The 21,323-nt window shown below is 46.7% G+C and overlaps 2 protein-coding genes across 6 annotated transcripts in view; one reads left to right on the forward strand and one right to left on the reverse strand.

Moving 5' to 3' along the window:
* The window catches only part of ELOVL2 (ELOVL fatty acid elongase 2), a 345,230-nt gene that overhangs the window by 54,454 nt on the left and 269,453 nt on the right, over positions 1-21,323 (reverse strand). The window lies entirely within an intron of this gene.
* LOC143781158 (uncharacterized) lies at positions 14,062-15,604 on the forward strand. The gene is made up of 2 exons (XM_077267659.1): positions 14,062-14,489; positions 14,565-15,604. The coding sequence occupies exons 1-2, from the start codon at positions 14,308-14,310 to the stop codon at positions 15,565-15,567; spliced, it is 1,185 nt and encodes a 394-aa protein (XP_077123774.1). The 5' UTR covers positions 14,062-14,307; the 3' UTR covers positions 15,568-15,604.

Consider the following 21,323-nt stretch of genomic DNA (forward strand, 5'->3'; position numbering starts at 1 on the left):
GTAGTTTTTTAAAAATCGCATTTAAAAAAAAAAATTTCCCATAGGAAATCATGGCGAACTGTCCATTACCCCCAACTTGACCTTCCAAAGATGGCAGCTATGCAAATGTACGGTGTCCATTTTAGAACATGATCATTTATCAAAGTCAAACATCAGAATAAAGTGACTATGACACCCTCTCGTCCCGTGTGTGAAAAGTAAGTGCCCCCCCGGCCCCGTGTGTGAAAAGTAAGTGCACCCCCAGACCCGTGTGTGAAAAGTAAGTGCCCCCCCCCCCCCCGGCCCCGTGTGTGAAAAGTAAGTGCCCCCCCGGCCCCGTGTGTGAAAAGTAAGTGCGCCCCCAGACCCCGTGTGTGAAAAGTAAGTGCGCCCCCGGCCCCGTGTGCAAAAGTAAGTGCGCCCCCGGCCCCGTGTGCAAAAGTAAGTGCGCCCCCGGCCCCGTGTGCAAAAGTAAGTGCCCCCCCCGGCCCCGTGTGCAAAAGTAAGTGCGCCCCCGGCCCCGTGTGCAAAAGTAAGTGCGCCCCCGGCCCCGTGTGCAAAAGTAAGTGCGCCCCCGGCCCCGTGTGCAAAAGTAAGTGCGCCCCCGGCCCCGTGTGCAAAAGTAAGTGCGCCCCCGGCCCCGTGTGCAAAAGTAAGTGCGCCCCCGGCCCCGTGTGCAAAAGTAAGTGCGCCCCCGGCCCCGTGTGCAAAAGTAAGTGCGCCCCCGGCCCCGTGTGCAAAAGTAAGTGCGCCCCCGGCCCCGTGTGCAAAAGTAAGTGCGCCCCCGGCCCCGTGTGCAAAAGTAAGTGCGCCCCCGGCCCCGTGTGCAAAAGTAAGTGCGCCCCCGGCCCCGTGTGCAAAAGTAAGTGCGCCCCCGGCCCCGTGTGCAAAAGTAAGTGCGCCCCCGGCCCCGTGTGCAAAAGTAAGTGCGCCCCCGGCCCCGTGTGCAAAAGTAAGTGCGCCCCCGGCCCCGTGTGCAAAAGTAAGTGCGCCCCCGGCCCCGTGTGCAAAAGTAAGTGCGCCCCCGGCCCCGTGTGCAAAAATAAGTGCGCCCCCGGCCCCGTGTGCAAAAGTAATGGCGCCCCCGGCCCCGTGTGCAAAAGTAAGTGCGCCCCCGGCCCCGTGTGCAAAAGTAAGTGCGCCCCCGGCCCCGTGTGCAAAAGTAAGTGCGCCCCCGGCCCCGTGTGCAAAAGTAAGTGCGCCCCGGTCCCGGGTGTGCTAAAGTAAGTGCGCCCGGTCCCGGGTGTGGAAAAGTAAGTGCGCCCCGGTCCCGGGTGCGGAAAAGTAAGTGCGCCCCGGTCCCGGGTGCGGAAAAGTAAGTGATGCCCTGGTCCCGGGTGTGGAAAAGTAAGTGGCCCCCCTGGTCCCGTGTGTGAAAAGTGCTGCTGTAAAGCTGGCAGCGCTGTTCAAGCACCATGTATTTCCTTCAGGAAATGCCCATCTAGTTTCTTATTATTATTATTCTCCGCGTTTTCCGCAATTAATGCGGCCCGAACCGCTCGGCGCAGAGACCCCGTTCAGGCGGCGTTTCGAAGGCCTCGGTGGGGACAGGTGTGCTATGACTTTTATAGTCGATCCGATATGTAGATTTTATTTAAATCGCATTTTAGAAAAAAAATTTCCCATAGGAAATAATGGCGAACTTTCCATTACCCCCAACTTGACCTTCCAAAGATGGCAGCTATGCAAATGTACGGTGTCCATTTTAGGACATGATCATTTATCAAAGTCAAACATCAGAATAAAGTGACTATGACACCCTCTCGTCCCGTGTGTGAAAAGTAAGTGCCCCCCTGGCCCCGTGTGCTAAAAAGTAAGTGCGCCCCCGGCCCCGTGTGCTAAAAAGTAAGTGCGCCCCCGGCCCCGTGTGCAAAAGTAAGTGCGCCCCCAGCCCCGTGTGCAAAAGTAAGTGCGCCCCCGGCCCCGTGTGCAAAAGTAAGTGCGCCCCCGGCCCCGTGTGCAAAAGTAAGTGCGCCCCCGGCCCCGTGTGCAAAAGTAAGTGCGCCCCCGGCCCCGTGTGCAAAAGTAAGTGCGCCCCCGGCCCCGTGTGCAAAAGTAAGTGCGCCCCCGGCCCCGTGTGCAAAAGTAAGTGCGCCCCCGGCCCCGTGTGCAAAAGTAAGTGCGCCCCCGGCCCCGTGTGCAAAAGTAAGTGCGCCCCCGGCCCCGTGTGCAAAAGTAAGTGCGCCCCCGGCCCCGTGTGCAAAAGTAAGTGCGCCCCCGGCCCCGTGTGCAAAAGTAAGTGCGCCCCCGGCCCCGTGTGCAAAAGTAAGTGCGCCCCGGCCCCGTGTGCAAAAGTAAGTGCGCCCCCGGCCCCGTGTGCAAAAGTAAGTGCGCCCCCGGCCCCGTGTGCAAAAGTAAGTGCACCCCCGGCCCCGTGTGCAAAAGTAAGTGCGCCCCCGGCCCCGTGTGCAAAAGTAAGTGCGCCCCGGTCCCGGGTGTGAAAAAGTAAGTGCTCCCCTGGTCCCGGGTGTGGAAAAGTGAGTGGCCCCCCTGGTCCCGTGTGTGAAAAGTGCTGCTGTAAAGCTGGCAGCGCTGTTCAAGCACCATGTATTTCCTTCAGGAAATGCCCATCTAGTTATTATTATTAGGCTTTTTTCCGCAATTAATGCGGCCGATACCGCTGCACTCATAGACTCCAGTGAGGTGTCATTTCGAAGCCAGCGTCCACAAGAGGTGTGCTAAGTATTTTTCGTGTCGATTGGATTTGTAGTTTTGGCGCAATTTGCATTTCAAAATTGTTTTCCCCTCATTGGAAAGCATTGTCTCAATGCGTTTCAATAGGGAAATTTCCTCATAGGGTATAATGGCCTGGTTTCTGAGGCAATTTCTAAAAATAACTGCCACCTGCCACCTGGCTGATTAGCTCATTGATATGCGCAGTCAGATCCAGTTACTATGCCAACGCCTACGAGCCCACTAGGAAACAGGTTTTGTCAGTCAGATAATATCAGCTCCTCTCTGTTATCAGCCATTCCCCTGTCCTGCTGTCAGTCTATTTCTCTCTGTTATCAGCCATTCCCCGTCCTGCTGTCAGTCTATTCTCTCTGTTATCAGCCATTCCCCCATCCTGCTGTCAGTCTATTTCTCTCTGTTATCAGCCATTCCCCGTCCTCCTATCAGTCTATTTCTCTCTGTTATCAGCCATTCCCCTGTCCTGCTGTCAGTCTATTTCTCTCTGTTATCAGCCATTCCCCGTACTGCTGTCAGTCTATTTCTCTCTGTTATCAGCCATTCCCCTGTCCTGCTGTCAGTCTATTTCTCTCTGTTATCAGCCATTCCCCGTCCTGCTGTCAGTCTATTCTCTCTGTTATCAGCCATTCCCCCATCCTGCTGTCAGTCTATTTCTCTCTGTTATCAGCCATTCCCCGTACTGCTGTCAGTCTATTTCTCTCTGTTATCAGCCATTCCCCTGTCCTGCTGTCAGTCTATTCTCTGTTATCAGCCATTCCCTTATCCTGCTGTCAGTCAGAGTGACCCGACCCACCAAATCGTACCCAGAGTGACCCGGCCCACCAAATCGGACCCAGAGTGACCCGGCCCACCAAATCGGACCCAGAGTGACCCGGGCCACCAAATCGGACCCAGAGTGACCCGGGCCACCAAATCGGACCCAGAGTGACCCGGGCCACCAAATCGGACCCAGAGTGACCCGGGCCACCAAATCGGACCCAGAGTGACCCGGGCCACCAAATCGGACCCAGAGTGACCCGGGCCACCAAATCGGACCCAGAGTGACCCGGGCCACCAAATCGGACCCAGAGTGACCCGGGCCACCAAATCGGACCCAGAGTGGCGCCGCCCGCCAAATCGGACCCAGAGTGGTGCCGCCCGCCAAATCGGACCCAGAGTGGCGCCGCCCGCCAAATCGGACCCAGAGTGGCGCCGCCCGCCAAATCGGACCCAGAGTGGCGCCGCCCGCCAAATCGGACCCAGAGTGGCGCCGCCCGCCAAATCGGACCCAGAGGGGCGCCGCCCGCCAAATCGGACCCAGAGCGGCGCCGCCCGCCAAATCGGACCCAGAGCGGCGCCGCCCGCCAAATCGGACCCAGAGCGGCGCCGCCCGCCAAATCGGACCCAGAGCGGCGCCGCCCGCCAAATCGGACCCAGAGCGGCGCCGCCCGCCAAATCGGACCCAGAGCGGCGCCGCCCGCCAAATCAGACCCAGAGTGGCGCCGCCCGCCAAATCGGACCCAGAGTGGCGCCACCCACCAAATCAGACCCAGAGTGGCGCCGCCCGCCAAATCGACCAAGAGTGGCCCCGTCCGCCAAATCGGACCCAGAGTGGCCCCGTCTGCCAAATCGGACCCAGAGTGGCCCCGCCCGCCAAATCGGACCCAGAGTGGCTACAACTACCAAACCAAGCCTGAGGGGCACCCAAGTGTGAAAGTCTTGCTGGGGCAACCCGGGCACCATTCCAAAGCACTATCTGTAGTTCCTTCAGGAAATACCCATCTAGTTCAATACTACTATCTTATGGGGATCTCCAAAATAATATAGTCATAGAAGACCTGAAGATATGCTCTAAACTTGGGATTAGCCATTCTGTTTACTATTAATTGAATAATAAAGGGTTTCTTTGTCATTGTAGCGACCTTGCATTAGTGACAGTGATGAGATGCATACATAACTTTCAAACAGGGTCAAGCTGTAAGATGGATTCCTGTTTCTCATTGAATATACCCCTTAGGAATGCCACGGCACTGTCAGACCTCTTGTATGCTTTAGGATTAAACACAGGTTCGGACTGGCCCATAGGTGAGCAGGCAAATCTCCCGGTGGGCCCTCCACCCCACAATATGAGCAGTAGTAAGCACAATACAAATGGATTCACTATGTACAGACAAATGAAGTATTTCATCATTCATGCAACAAAGTACTCAGTTTATTATTACACTAGATGGTGGCCTGATTCTAACGCATCGGGTATTCTAGAATATGCATGTCCACGTAGTATATTGCCCAGCCACGTAGTATATTGCCCAGTCACGTAGTATATTGCCCAGTGATGTAGTATATTGCTCAGTGACGTAGTATACAGCACAGAGCCACGTAGTATATTGCACAGCGATGTAGTATACAGCACAGAGCCACGTAGTATATTGTCCAGGCACGTAGTATATTGCCCAGCGACATAGTATATTGCCCAGCGACGTAGTATATTGCACAGCGAAGTAGTATACAGCACAGAGCCACGTAGCCGTGTAGCGGTCACATGACCGTGACGTCACGTCAGGTCCTTTCCGCGCAGGACTTGTGATAACGTCGCGGTCACATGACCGTGACGTCATGGCAGGTCCTTCTGCCATACCATCTTCGCCACCACAACCTGCAACGGAAGATGGCGGGCGGCGCGAGCGGCTCAGCGGTCTATAGAGGGCGAGTATAGCAGGTTGTTTTTTTTTTTATTTATTATTTGTATTATATTTTGTACTATTGATGCCGCATAGGCAGCGTCAATAGTACAAAGTGGGGGACACACAGGGCTAATAGCGGCGGTAACGGAGTGCGTTACCCGCGGCATAACGCGGTCCGTTACCGCCAGCATTAACCCTGTGTGAGCGGTGACCGGAGGGGTGTATGTGGGCGCCGGTCAGTGAGTGCGGGGAGTAAGGAGCGGCCATTTTTTTCCGGACTGTGCGCGTCGCTGATTGGTCGCGGCAGCCATGACAGGCAGCTGGCGAGACCAATCAGCGAACGAATAACCGCGACAGACAGACAGAAGGACAGACGGAAGTACCCTTAGACAATTATATAGTAGATAAAAGCATAGGTACATTTGTGGTTGAAGGTAATGTAATATTTACATGTAGCTGAACAGTGAGCCCCCAACATCAATGTTGACATCCCAGTCCTACACATTTCTAGCCTGGAAAATTGTATCCTAGTTTGAAGGAAAAACAAACCATCTCATAACATAAATTGTGCACTGTCTGTTATAAGTACATCATTTAGATAATTACCCTCATGCCTGGGACACAAAGGATAATAATAAAGTTGATAATTTCAGACTGATTAACCTTGCAACAGAAAATAAGAGCTTCTCAAGGATCATGTACAAAAAGTACATTGCTTTTTCTAATTAGGTCATTTTAGTCTAGTTCTGTGACCTAAACCTACAGTTAGGTTATCTGGAAAGAGATAAAAGTTTATTGCTAGACCACACCATTATTAGTCTATTACATCACAACATACAAGAAAGTTGCATTATTTGTGCAAAATAATAGAAAAAATTGTTAAGAGTTTGTCCATCTTTGGACTGAGTACAAATGTTAAAAGAGGGATATATTCCTAATGAAGTTAAAAGTTGTTAGATGTATGTGTCAAATATGGGATCATGTTAAAACTGGTGATGAGCGAGTGTACTCGTTGCTTGGGTTTTCCGAGCACGCTCGGATGATCTCCGAGTATTTGTTAGTGTTCGGAGATTTCATCACCTCAGCTGAATGATTTACAGCTATTAGCCAGCTTGATTACATGTGAGGATTCCCTAGAAACCAGGCAACCCCCACATGTACCTGTGAAATTCAAGGTTGTGATGTAGAAAAATGTGAAAAATGCCCTGTAGGGTGAATATTTTCACAATTAAACATGTGTCCAGAAGAGAGTTGAGTATGAAAAGGTGTTACTTTACAAAGAGAACCTCTTCACATTTTGTTCTGTCAGCAGTGGCACCACATGGAAGAGAAATGCCACAAGAAAGAAAAAGAAAATAATCTCTTTTAAATAGACATTGCACATCATGAGAGGATGTATGTTATGCCTTTAAACTGTCACTGCGTGTAAACAAGAGGAAGTAAATCACACAAGGAGCTCGGGGCTGCTAAGGGCGGCAGGCAGAGGGAGCTCCATCTGCCTTCAGATCGGCAACCACACACCGTCATTGCAGGGGCCAGATCGTTCCCATGGTGACCGGAAGTTGTTATGACAACCCCTGGGTTACCAAGCTACGGAAAGCTGCTTAAACCGTGCTCAGAGCATGGTCTAAGGAGCTTTCTGTACAAGTTTAATGCATTGCAATGCATTATAGCTGTGATCAAAGTGAAAGTGTAAAAGTCCCATAGAGGGATACCTGTGATCAAAGTGAAAGTGTAAAAGTCCCATAGAGGGACTAAGTAAAAAAAAACAAAAAAAAAAACCACATATATATATATATATATATACACATATACACAGCACTTTGGTATCGCCACGTCCGGAATGACCCGAACTATAAAACTGTCGCTCTAGTTAACCCCTTCAGTGAACGCCATGAAAAATAACCATGGCAATCTATGGTTTTTCATTATACCACTGGAAAAAAATGGAATAAAATGAGATAAAAAAAAGACAAATATAAATAAAAATGGTTTAGCTGAAAACGTCATCTGCCAAAAAAAAAATCTGCTATACAGCTCCATCGGCAGAAAAATTAAAAAGTTATAGCTTTCAGAATACAGCTATGCAAAAATTATTAATTTTTCTATAAAAGTTTTTATTGTGTAAAAGCTAGTGATGAGCGAGTGTACTCGTTGCTCGGTTTTCCAGAGCACGCTTGGGTGGTCTCCGAGTATTTGTAACTGCTCGGAGATTAAGTTTTCATTGCCTTTGCAGCATGATTTGCGGCTACTAGACAGCTTGAACACATGTGGGGATTCCCTAGCAACCAGGCAAACCCCACATGTACTCAGCCTGGGTAGTAGCTGTAAGGCTACGTTCACATTTGCGGTCAGCGCCGCAGCGTCGGGCGCCGCAGCGGCGCCGCATGCGTCATGCGCCCCTATATTTAACATGGGGGCGCATGGACATCAAGTTGCATTTTTTTTTGCGTCCAACTTTCGGCCAAAAACGACGCATGCGGCGCAAAACACAGCGTTTTAGCGTGCGTTTTGCCGCGTTTTTGTTTGCGTTGTGCGCTGCGGCGCCAACGCTGCGGCGCACAACGCAAATGTGAACGTAGCCTAAATCATTCAGCTGCGGTGGTGAAAACTAAATCTCCGAAAACTAACAAATATTCGGAAACCACCCGAGCGTGCTCAGGAAAACCCGAGTAACGAGTACACTCTCTCATCACTAGTAAAAGCGCCAAAACATAAAAATGACATGCATGAGGTATCGCTGTAATCATACTGACCCAAAGAATAAAGCAGTCGTATCCACTTTCACACATGCAAAACTGCATAAACCCCCCCCCCCCCCAAAAAAAAAAAAAAAAACTTCCTGAATTGCTGAATTTTGTTCCTTTTGCCTCCCAAGAATAGCAATAGAAAGATCAAAAAATGGCATGTACCCAAAAATAGTACCAGTAAAAATATAAACTAATCCCACAAAAAAAAAGCCTTCACATGACTGTTGACAGAAGTATAGGAGAATTATAGCTCTCAAAATAAAAATATAGCGATGCAAAAACTAGTTTTTACAACAAAAAGAAACATCTTTTGGTGTGTAACAGCAAGCAAACATAAAAAATAGCGCTATAAATCTGGAATCCCTATAATATCACTGACCCGAAGAATAAAGTCATCTAATCACTTTTACCGCATGAGGAACAGCGTAAAAAATAAGTCAAAACTAATTTTTCACTTCCTGTTGATTTTTTAAATTCTGTCTCTGAAACATTACAGGGGAGACTCGGCGCACATTTATCCTGCACTCCACTCTGAGTGCTTACAATGGGGTTTCCATGTAAATCTCAGAAATCTGTGATTCAGACAGAGCCCCGGCAGAAGATTCCCTACAATGAGGCACATGGAGACACTGTGGACGCCGTCTGACCTGTGATATGGCAGTGCATAACAGTGCCGTCAACCACAGTTTTGTGCATCTTTGAAAAGGACAGCACTAAACAAAGGCCAGATAGAGTCCAGAGTAACTCTGCTACTGCGCAGGTGCGGGCAGCGCCATCTTGGAGGCCTTTTTTATTTTCTTCTCCAGCAAGATGGCGCCGCTGGTGCATGCGCAATAGTAGCTATCGGATCTCTATACACACTGACAGCTGCTACTGCGCAGCAGGCGCCATTTTCAAATTGATTTTTTTTTTTATACTTGCTCAATAACATTAAGAATACTTATTAACTGGACACTAACCATGTGATTATGTTGCAGCGCAGGTACCACGGCTGGCACCTGCCTGCAGAAGCGTTTGTTTTTCTTCAGTATATACAGTTAATCATTATGCAAATTAGAGGGACGTTCACTGAGGGATCAGTGACCTGTCAGCAGGCTGCATGAAGAATACCTGACCAGAACACCACATGAAGACCCCCTCACAGGCCCTCCCCAGGGCACGAGCATATCATTAACTAAAAATAAAGATTAAAGAACAACCACAAGACTGAATTCATCAACCAAGGTATCATTTTAATCAGTAGAATTGCGCCGACGTGACACTGTCTGTAGGCTACTGTGCACAATTCTGCAGACAGAACCCTTTAAGGGGTTAATGGTGTTGCAGGCTCTCTGGCAGTTCAGAAAACGTCTATATGTACTGACAGACCATGTGGCACAGATTGCACACAGATAGATGGACTTTCACATGTGACTTATGAAGGTAATTCATTGCACCAGATATTTTTAGGGGTTTCATAGCAAAAGGGGTGAATCCACATGGACATGCCAATTTTTAGTTATTTGATCCCATAAATGTATCACGCAAAAATTGTATTACATTACAACCTGTGTTTAAATATTTTTGTAAAAAAATAGGTAAAAAGCCAAGAGGGGTGAATACTTTTGTAAGCCACTGTACGTATGATTGTATTCTTGTTTTTTAGAATTTTGTAGTCTAAACTTTAGCTTTACTTCTAAAACTTTCATTGGGGTTTATAATTCCTTTTTAGAGTATGCAAAATAACACATCTTGAATGCAATCAATGGCTCACATTTGTGGGAATATTTTGTAGTATGGTATCCCGATAAAACATGTTGATTCTGAAATGGAACCAAAAATTTTAACTAAAATTTTTGGAAAAATATCTGTTGGGTTGTACTTATTTTTTTAGCACTGTAAAATAACATTTTTTTTTTGTTTTTTTTCTATTCCCTGAGATCCCCTTTAAAATAGATTAAGGAGTATTTGGATAAGCAACAACTTACAAATGGACCAAATACATTTTTACAAACACATTACATTACCATTATCTGCGGCCTTGCAGTTCTTGAACCTCTAAATGCAGAACAGTTCAGCTTACAAGATAGATCAATGCAATCCATTTATAAGTAATCCTTCTCAACTCTTTTTTTGTTTTATCCCAGAGCTCAAAGCTTCACACAGAGCTCAATTCAAGATTAGGCAGCTTTAAACATGTTTCTGCCACATCTGTTTTGCGCTTTTAGTAGAATTAAAATTAAAGAGGACCTGTCACCAGCCCATGAGTGAAGAACAGTTTTAGCTTATTCCTGCTGCTTCATTGTCTATTCTGATATTTCTTTTTTTTTAACCTGTTAAGGGTCCAGAGATATTGGCCATTTAATTTAGTTCTAATTTTTATTGTCTTTTCCAAAGGGGCGTTGCTCACAGGATTCTCTTGTGGGGCTTTAAAGTGAACCTGTCAGCAGGATTTTGTTAAGTGAACTACAGACATTGTCAGGTTGGCAGTGTTAAACTAATTAAAATGATACCTGGGGTGAAGAAATCCGTATTGTGGTTCTTGTGTTAATCATTGTTAGACGTTTTCAGTTAATGAGATGCTCGTGCTTCGGGGCGGGACTGTAGGCAGAGTCTCATCTTCCTGCTCTAAGCCAGAGAAACCAAGGAAAGACCTGCCTACAGGCCTCCCCGAAGCACAAACATCATAGAGACAGACTGTTTGTGCTTCGAGGAGGCCTGTGAGCAGGTCTTTCCTTCTTTTCTCTGGTTTTGAGCAGGAAGATAAGACTCTGCCTATAGGCCCATCCTGGAGCACGGGCATCTCATTAACTGAAAACTTCTAACACTGATTACACAAGAACCCCAAGACTAAAATAATACCTGGGGTGAAGAAATCAATCACACTGCTGACCTGACAATGGCTGAAGTTTACTTAAAATGAACCTGTCAGCAGGATTTTGCTATGACTAATGACCCTGTGAGCACCACCCCCTTAGTAAACACCACAATGATTACCACTAAATAAAATGTCCCATATCTCTGAAACCATATATCGGATTTAAGAAAAAAAATAAAGGAACACTGAGGAAAGCAGTGGGAATAAAACAAGAGCCCACACTGGCCACTACTGACATAGTGATAGGTCTTCTTCAAATTAAGTTTTACCCATGGTGATATGACAATAGTTATTAAGTCAGAAAATAGTATAGCATTATAAAGAGATGTAAATAAGATTTACAAAGATTCATCAAATACTACACGTTCAGTGTTACCATCAGTAAAAAGAGTTTTTCCATCTCAGAAATGTATCGCATTTTGAAAGGATAGGTCATAAATGCGAGTCTTGTTGCAGACCTGCACCTTTCTCTAGAACAGTGCCTTGTTGCATGTTGTCATGGTTGATGGGTGACCATGCAACTTGAGGTCCAAAAATCCTGTCAATATGTGAATACTCCCCAGACTAACTACCAGTTACACCATCTCCTGTGTAGAAAAGTCAGTTCTCAAGGTGGTTCTCATATCGGTCCCCTCCTTGCCAAAGACCCATCCTGCCGATTCCTCTCTATGCTCCCACCCATGTAGTGATATAGTAGCTATTAGTAGCAAAGTTATATATACACTATCTGTATATACTGCATGTGCTGTGTGGAGACTCTCCAGTATATGTAGCATGGAGGCCCAGTGGTTTGCACTGCAGCCTTGCAGCACTGGGGTCCTGGGTTCAAATCCCACCAAGGACAACATCATGCAAACTCTTTGGAGTGTGGGAGCAAGCACTGGAAGATCTGCAAAGATATACTGATAGGGAATCTAGATTGTGAGCCCCAATGGGGAATGTTCCGATACTGTCTATAAAGTGCTGTGGAATTAATGGTGCTATATAAGTGAATAAAATAAATATAAATATTCCTATAGGATGCAGCGTCACATTGCTTCCCCTGCCTCCAGCTTGTAAGAGCTGACAAAAAGTAACTTATCAGCTGCAAAAGACAGAAGAAATGTTACGAGTGCAACACTGAGATGCTACAATGTAGGGGAGAGCAGTTTTCTGTATTTTAGTGCATATGGAGCGCCCCCAGATGCAGGGCGGCGGGGTACTCGGTACCGGGCCTCTCAGTCTCGGTCCTGGGGTTGTCACGGTGGCTAGACCCAGTCCGTGACCCTGCTAAGGGGCGTCCAATGAAAGGTGTGTTGAGGGTGCGTAGTGCAGGTCGCAATGAATAACGAGGACACAGGGTTGCAGTCTCTTTACCTCTTTACTGAAGGCTTCGGGATCCGCAATCCAGAGTACTGCTAACAGGGCTGGCTGAGACCGGCCGGTTTGAAGGCACATCCAGAGTTCCCTTTGCAGGTGGAAATCAGTGCCTACCTTCTAGCGCCTGTGTGTTGTAGTACCTCCCTGCTGAGCACCACGGGATAGTCCTCACAACTGTTGTGTCTGTTTCTGATATTCTTTCTCACAACTTGTATCTGTTCTGATGTTCTTCTCCGTCCCCCAGATGATATGGCTAGGACGCACCCGTATGACGGGTAGGCCTGGAGTTCTTCCGGGACCCAAGCGTCGCCCCTCTCCCACAATTGCCTCCTATGTCTGCTTAGGTGATTTAGGTGAGACAGCCAACCTAAAGTCAACTGCCCTGTAGCTGTTTGAAGTACTGCTTGGAGCCCAATACTTCCTCGGTGTTCCAGCCACCGGCTACGCGCCTCAGTAGGATGTTGCCACGATCTTAAGGCACGACTCCTACTGGTTTATCTACTTTTTACTGCGATCTCGTTTCTCACTTCTCCACAATAAACCTCGCTTATCCTTCCTTAGGATACCGCCGCATCAGGTGCAGGCGCGGTTCCGTAACGTTCTGTCCTTTTCGCTAGGCCTCTGTCAGGATCCCACCCCTAACAGGGACCCCCCTGAATCTTCCCCTGCAACACCCTCTGCCACAGGATGTTGCCTGGATCCAACCCAGTCAGCTTCTGGCTAACTTCCTATCCAGCCCCCAGTTTTACCAGATTGTGAGGAGTGGCCTAATACATAGAACCCTTTGCTCCCCCTGGTGGCCAGAGTGTGAAGTGTAATGTGTGACTGTGATACCTGGTCAGGTGAACTCCTTTAGTGCCATCAGACGTACCATCACTCCCCTTAGTGGCGGAGCATCAGTACTGCAACGACCAGGACTCTGGGGCGCTGCACTCCCCCCCCCCCCCCCCCCCCGGTTAAATCCAGTACTCCCGGACTGGGAAGAAAAACAACAATACATGTCAGCAAAAGACATACAAAATTTTGAAATGCAATGAACAAGTAAATATAAGGCTGGGGTCACACATGCGTGTTTTACGTACGTAAGAGCGAAAAAACTACGTCCGTAAAACTCGCATTGCATACGGCACAATGATTCTCAATGGGTCTAGTCCTATCAGCCGTATCTTACGGATCCGTAATATACGGCTTTGTACGGGCGCAGAAAATCGCAGCCTGCTGCGTTTGTCAGCGTATCGCGCAAAAAATACGCCAATGCAAGTCTATGGGAGAGCGTATAATACGGAATGCTTACGGACCATGCGTGTGCCTTGCGAGAAATACGGAACTTAATGGCAGATGTCCTGAAACGTCCAAAGGCCTCAATTAGGCAGGTGAGACATGCTAATTAGCTGAAAAAGCCAGACAGTGAACCCGGAAGTCTGCTGCACGCCTCCACGGAGTGAGATTCACCATGTCTCACATTATCAATGTGGACATGCTCATTATTTTGGTCCAAGAAAGGCCTGTAATTTGGGACCAAAGAGATCCAAACTACGCCAACAGAGCCCAAAAAGAGGCAGCATGGAGGAGCGTGTGTGTGGCCCTCTTCCCACATTATGACCAGCAGCCACGTCAGGCACAGCGACAGATAAGTAAGTACACCCATGTTTGAAATGTAATGTTCTTTGGAATTATCAGGCCCTTTCTACTTTGAATTTCTTTGTACTAAATAGTCATGAAGGAACTAGAAAGCCCACCAGTAGATCCAAGGTGTGGTACATGATATACGGATTTCATTAATGTTTACAATAGGTGTCCCTTTTACTTACTAACAGTGTTTCCCATTATTTGTCCTTTCTGTGATAGAGGTTAGTGGACTCTGTCCTTGTGGCTTTGCTTGCTAATTGGGGTTTTTGTTTCGATTTAAGATGAATTCTTCTCCCCAAAGGCCTATTTGGATGCTACACTTATAAATCTGTGTAGTCATTTACACCTTTTTGGAGCTCACTGATTAATGGTCTAAAGAATGTGTGTTTTTTTTGTTGTTTCAGTGGGTGATGTTACAACAAGGTGGCGGAGTATCCGCGACCAGTACAGGAGGGAGAGGCAGCAGCGGGAGAGAAGTGGAGCCGGGGCACCTCCCCAAAAAAAAAAGTACATATACTTTGACCGGCTCAACTTTCTCAATCCCAGCATGGACCTCAGGCCGTAAGTACCAATGTCAATAATTTTTGGTGTGGGTTTTGGTATTATTTGTGTTCTTACTTTTTTTTTTGGTTCCAGAACTCAGTCTAACCTCACTGACAGGGAGACAGGGTCTGACTCCGAACTGGTCATTGACCCAGTTGGGGAAGGTGAAGAGGTGGCTGGTCCATCTGCTGCTCCCTCTGGCTCCATCCCTCCTGGATCCTCCTCATCTCTTCATGAAGCTGGATCTGTCTCAGTCCCACACCCAGAGGACCCACAGTTTGCCTCTTCAGCGGCAGCCTCATCAGCAGCACCACCACCTAGCCAGGATGACCCTGTAAATAGCAGCAGCCCAACTGTTGCCCTGGCTCCATCCCCACAGGCTGCAGTCAGACCACAGCTTGCACGCCGCAGAAGAGAATTGAGACAAAGCCGCCAAAATGTCGATGCTGGGGTCCTGAGCTACTTGGCACGTGTTCGAGACGATGATGGGGAGGAGGGATTTACCAGGAGCATGGCCAATTACTTAAGGTCCATAGAGAGGGAGTTAAGGCTACGTGTGAGAGGGTGTTTTCAGATCCTTGTTGACGCATGCACCCCCCCAAATAACCCATACAATCTCATGCTGATGATTGAACAGTGGCAGATGTCACCTGAAAATGTTCTGCGGCCTCTGAGATTACAAGGCCTGGCAGCTCAACAAGGATCCGAACCACCCCCTCCACGTCAGCCAACACCTCAGCCCCAACCCCCATCAACCACACAATGGCCACCTCAGCAACATATGGCGGGATATGTTCAACCATCACAATATGGCCACTTGTCCACACCCAGTGCTGGAGGCTGGTCCCAACCTGGGTATGGACAATATGGTCATTTTGGGTTGGGTTATGATTCCCGGCCATATGGTTATCAGCAGCAGGGGTATGTCCAAAATCCACGCCCTACTCTTCCAAGTTCCCAGCATCCTAGCTGGCCAAATGTCCCTCAGGCCACAACATCATCTGCACAGGGTTCTGGACAATTGGGCCTACAAATGCCACCTGATACAGACCCAGAGCAAGCTGCTTCTCCTGCCCCTACCTACCAGGACTTGTAATTTTTTGTTTTTAGGTTTGTTTTGTTTTTTATGTTTCTTTTAATTTTTTTTGATTGTTTTTTTCTATGATTTGTATACAATTTGTATGCTTGTATTCTCACTACAGAGCATGGTTGCTTGTGTTCGGAGTGGCAATTTTGGGCAAAAAAAAAAATATGAGACCCAAAAAAGGTTATGACAAAAGAATAACCTACACAGTTGAAAAAGTTACCCAGTAAGTAAAATGTTTTTGTACTAGCAATCACCGTCTGCCTGCGCTGTATTCATTCTTCCATCACACACACATGATATGCTGATAACCATATGTGAAATAAGAAAAAACTAAACACAGAGTTGGAAAATTGTTTCACACATACTTTATATAGCTAATTAATTACACATGCAAAAAGGCATAGTCTTGCCAGGGAATAGCACCTTGAGGAGACAAAAAAAAATTGGTAAAGATATCACGAACTTTCAGACCAGAAAGTGGCCGACGCGGAGGAGGGACATATGGGGTAGGCCTACGAACATTGATCATGAGGTTATCTTCCACGCTTGGTGATGAACAATCATGTATTCTTGTGAAATTATGTAGAATGACACAGGCTTTTATCACTTCGTTGATTGTCGCCTCACTCAGCTGTATGGCAGAGTGAAGAACCCGCCATTTGGCCACAAGAATCCCAAAGGCGCACTCAACCAGTCTCCGTGCCCTGGCAAGTCTCAAATTAAACACCCTCCGCCGGTGGTCAAGGTTGCGCCTGGGGTAAGGCCTCATGACGTTCCGCGACAGTTGGAAGGCCTCATCTCCAACAAAAACAAAAGGCACTGCTTCAGCATTGGAGCCTGGGAGTTGTTGTGGTGGTGGGAGATTCAACTGGTTGTCACGTAGCCGCCGACCCATTATGGACGAATTGAAGACCCTAGAGTCTCCAGTTCGCCCATAGGCCCCAATGTCTACAATGACAAACCTGTAGTTACTGTCAGCAACTGCTAACAGAACTACAGAGAAAAACTGCTTGTAATTGTAGAATTGGGAACCAGAGTTCGGCGGCTTACGCACCCTGATCTGTTTCCCATCCACAGCTCCAATGCAATTAGGGAAGTCACAATTATTTTGGAAACCTGTGGCGATTTTAAGCCAATCGTCCTGTTTTGGCTCAGGCAACACAGCTTCATGTAGTTTCAGCCAGATTTGGGAACAGGTTGTCCTAACAATGCCTGAAATGGTCGACCGCCCAATCAAAAACTCCAGGTGGAGACCCGCATAGGACAATCCTGTGGCCAGGAAGCTGCAATACAACAAAAAGGGAAAAGAAAAAAACATGAGCACTAAGATCCAAGGAAGAAGCCCAAGTGTATATTTCATAGAATATGACATTATTTACAGTATACAAATTGGCAGTTGAAAAAATAAATAGACTATAATCTTGCCAACATTCTTGGATATGTGCTTGTGGCTTCATGTCCAAGTGAAGTTAATGAAACCTAGTAGTACACCTCACATTTGTTAAGAAAAACCCCCAAAAAACAGTATTTTCAAATGTGGAATACATACCGTAAGGTTAGGAGCAGACGCTCCTCAGCAGAGATGGCTTTTCTCATCCAGGTGTCCTTAAAGGTGAGCCCAGGACGTAAGAGCTCCAACAACATGTCAAAAGTCCGGATGGACATGCGAGTATACTGGTAAAACTTCTCTGGATGTGCCCTCAAAGCTGAATATAGTCTCTGGAAAAGGCCTTTACTCTGGCGTTGGATCAATAGAGGATGGACCCACAATCTTCGTCTCCTCCTTCGCGGATCCACATTGACCGAATATGGCTGTCCAAAGCGACGAGACAACACCCAGTGAAGCAACACCCGCTGAGTTGTGCTTACATACACAGGGCCAGACATGGTTGTAATCTCCAAGCAACACAGCCAAAATATGCTAGCCCCTTAGTGACAGAGCCAATTTGGTACTTAATGACCGAGCCAATTTTTACAATTCTGACCAGTGTCACTTTATGAGGTTATAACTCTGGAACGCTTTATCGGATCCCGCTGATTCTGAGATTGTTTTTTCGTGACATGTTGTACTTCAAGTTAGTGGTAACATTTCTTCGATATTACTTGCGATTATTTATGAAAAAAATGGAAATATGGCGAAAATTTTTAAAATTTTGCAATTTTCAAACTTTGTATTTTTATGCCCTTAAATCAGAGAGATATGTCACAAAAAATAGTTAATAAATAACATTTCTCACATGTCTACTTTACATCAGCACAATTTTGGAAACAATTTTTTTTTTTGTTAGGGAGTTATAAGGGTTAAAAGTTGACCAGCAATTTCTCATTTTTACAACACCATGTTTTTTTTAGGGACCACATCACCTTTGAAGTGATTTTGAGGGGTCTATATGATAGAAAATAACCAAGTGTGACACCATTCTAAAAACTGCACCCCTCAAGCTGCTCAAAACCACATTCAAGAAGTTTATTAACCCTTTACGTACTTCACAGGAACTAAAACAATGTGGAAGAAAAAAATGAACATTTTACTTTTTTTTGCAAACATTTTACTTCAAAACCATTTTTTTTAATTTTCACAAGTGTAAAAACAGAAATTTAACCACAAATTTTGTTGTGCAATTTTTCCTGAGTACGCCGATACCCCATATGTGGAGGTAAACCACTGTTTGGGCGCACCGCAGAGCTTGGAAGTGAAGGAGCACCGTTTGACTGTTTCAATGCAGAATTGGCTGGAATTGAGATCGGACGCCATGTCGCGTTTGGAGAGCCCCTAATGTGCCTAAACAGTGGAAACCCCCCACAAGTGACACCATTTTGGAAACTAGACCCCCCAAGGAACTTATCTAGATGTGTGGTGAGCACTTTGAACCCCCAAGTGCTTCACAGAAGTTTATAACGTAGAGCCGTGAAAATAAAAAATCGCATTTGTTTTCACAAAAATGATTTTTTCGCCCACAAATTCTTATTTTCACAAGGGTAACAGGAGAAATTAGACCACAAAAGTTGTTGTGCAATTTCTCCTGAGTACGTCGATACCCCATATGTGGAGGTAAACCACTGTTTGGGCGCACCGCAGAGCTTGGAAGTGAAGGAGCACCGTTTGACTTTTTCAATGCAGAATTGGCTGGAATTGAGATCGGACGCCATGTCACGTTTGGAGAGCCGCTGATGTGCCTAAACAGTAGAGACCCCCCACATATGACACCATTTTGGAAACTAGACCCCTTAAGGAACTTATCTAGATGTGTGGTGAGCACTTTAAACCCCCAGGTGCTTCACAGAAGTTTATAACGTAGAGCCGTGAAAATAAAAAAAATCGCATTTTTTCTACAAAAATGATCTTTTTGCCTCCAAATTTTTATTTTACCAAGGGTAACAGGAGAAAATGGACCCCAGAAGCTGTTGTACAATTTGTCTTGAGTACGCCGACACCCCATATGTGGGGGTAAACCACTGTTTGGGCGCATGGCTGAGCTCGGAAGCAAAGGAGCGCCATTTGACTTTTCAATGCAAAATTGACTGGAATTGAGATCGGACGCCATGTCGCGTTTGGAGAGCCCCTGATGTGCCTAAACAGCAGAAACCCCCCAAAAGTGACCCCATTTTGGAAACTAGACCCCCCATGGAACTTATCTAGATGTGTAGTGAGAACTTTGAATGCCCAAGTGCATCACAGAAGTTTATAATGCAGAGTCGTGAAAATAAAAAATATATATTTTTTAACAATAAAGATTTTTTAGCCCCCAAGTTTTTATTTTCACAAGGGTAACAAGAGAAATTGGACCCCAAAAGTTGTTGTCCAATTTGTCCTGAGTATGCTGGTACCCCATATGTGGGGGTAAACCACTGTTTGGGCGCACGGCAGAGCTCGGAAGGGAAGGAGCGCCATTTTGCAATGCAGACTTTGATAGAATTGTCTGCGGGCGTTATGTTGCGTTTGCAGACCCCTAATGTACCTAAACAGTAGAAACCCCCACAAGTGACCAAATTTTGGAAACTAGACCCCCTAAGGAACTTATCTAGATATGTGGTGAGAACTTTGAAAGCTCAAGTGCTTCACAGAAATTTATAATGCAGAGTAGTGAAAATAAAAAAATATATTTTTTTCCAACAAAAAAGATTTTTAGCCCCCAAGTTTTTATTTTCACAAGGGTAACAGGAGAAATTGGACCCCAAAAGTTGTTGTCCAATTTATCCCGAGTACGCTGATGCCCCATATGTGGGGGTAAACCACTGTTTGGGCGCACGGCAGAGCTCAGAAGGGAGGGAGTACCATTTGACTTTTTTAGCGCAAAATTGGCTGTCGTGTTTGGAGACCCCCTGATGTACCTAAACAGTGGAAACCCCCCAATTCTAACTCCAACCCTAACCCCAACACAGCCCTAACCCTAATCTCAACCCGATCCATAATCCTAATCACAACCCTAACGATAATCACAACCCTAACCCAAAAACAGCCCTAATCTCAACCCTAACCATAACCCTAATCAAAACCCTAAATCCAACACACCCCTAACCCTAATCCCAACCCTAACCCTAATCCCAACCCTAATCCCAAACGTAACACTAATCCCAACCCTAATCCAAACCCTAACCCTAATCCCAACTCTAACCCTAACTTTAGCCCCAACCCTAACTTTAGCCCCAACCCTAACCATAACTTTAGCCCCCGTCGTCACAAAAAAAGTTCAATGTAACCTTTTTTTTGTACGTCGCGTCCGCCATTTCCGCGGATGCGTGGCCGTAACTCTGCCCCCTCCTCCCCAGGACATAGACTGGGCAGCGGATGCGTTGAAAAACTGCATCCGCTGCCCACGTTGTGCACAATTTTCACAACGTGCATCGGTACATGTGTCCCCATGCGACGCTAGTGCCACCATTGTGCTAAGTCGCCGTATGGGACTACTACTCCCATCCGGTATTAGGATGGGAGAGTTGTCCCTGTGTCCGGCGACTTAGCACAATTGTAAAGTTACACAAAACACCTACACACAATACACATACATGACACACAGTACATACAACATATAACACAGAGTTAGAACACAACCAGAGAACATATTACCGGGACCGAAAGACCGGCAACAGAGGAGCTAGTTACCACGTAATAATGGGCACATAGCCCTCAGGCCTGAACCGAGGCCACCCACTCCATAATACCACTAAGAACAAGGAGAAAGAAGGAGTATAATGGGTATCAAAAATTTATTAAATATATACGATACAAATCTTAACATTAATTACGTGTATGAGCGGTCAAAAATACAGACAACATATAAAGTGCATATTGGATGAGGACGGGAATCGCTCTGGTGCATGGGGCCCTAAAGGTAAACTAATCTGCACAATAGTGCAGGTAAGTAGAAGAAATGGCCATAGGCTGCCATGTGGCTGACACAAATACAAAGTAATAACATCCGTAGTCAATAATGTAAGGCCACAAGGCGTGCTTACCACTGCAGTAAAGGGGCTGCACCAAAACACCAGGCTGGGACCAGAGAGGAGACCCCCTGGGGGGTCTCCTCTCTGGTCCCAGCCTGGTGTTTTGGTGCAGCCCCTTTACTGCAGTGGTAAGCACGCCTTGTGGCCTTACATTATTGACTACGGATGTTATTACTTTGTATTTGTGTCAGCCACATGGCAGCCTATGGCCATTTCTTCTACTTACCTGCACTATTGTGCAGATTAGTTTACCTTTAGGGCCCCATGCACCAGAGCGATTCCCGTCCTCATCCAATATGCACTTTATATGTTGTCTGTAT

Source organism: Ranitomeya variabilis, chromosome 6 (genome assembly GCF_051348905.1).
Source record: "Ranitomeya variabilis isolate aRanVar5 chromosome 6, aRanVar5.hap1, whole genome shotgun sequence".
Lineage (NCBI taxonomy): Eukaryota > Metazoa > Chordata > Amphibia > Anura > Dendrobatidae > Ranitomeya > Ranitomeya variabilis.

What these genes read in the sequence shown, in the direction of transcription:
- LOC143781158 (XM_077267659.1), top strand. Translation starts at nt 14,308, where the DNA reads ATGTGTGTTTTTTTTGTTGTTTCAGTGGGTGATGTTACAACAAGGTGG. An exon ending in CCCAGCATGGACCTCAGGCC is followed by an intron (nt 14,490 to 14,564) that starts GTAAGTACCAAT and finishes TTTTGGTTCCAG; the next exon opens with AACTCAGTCTAACCTCACTG.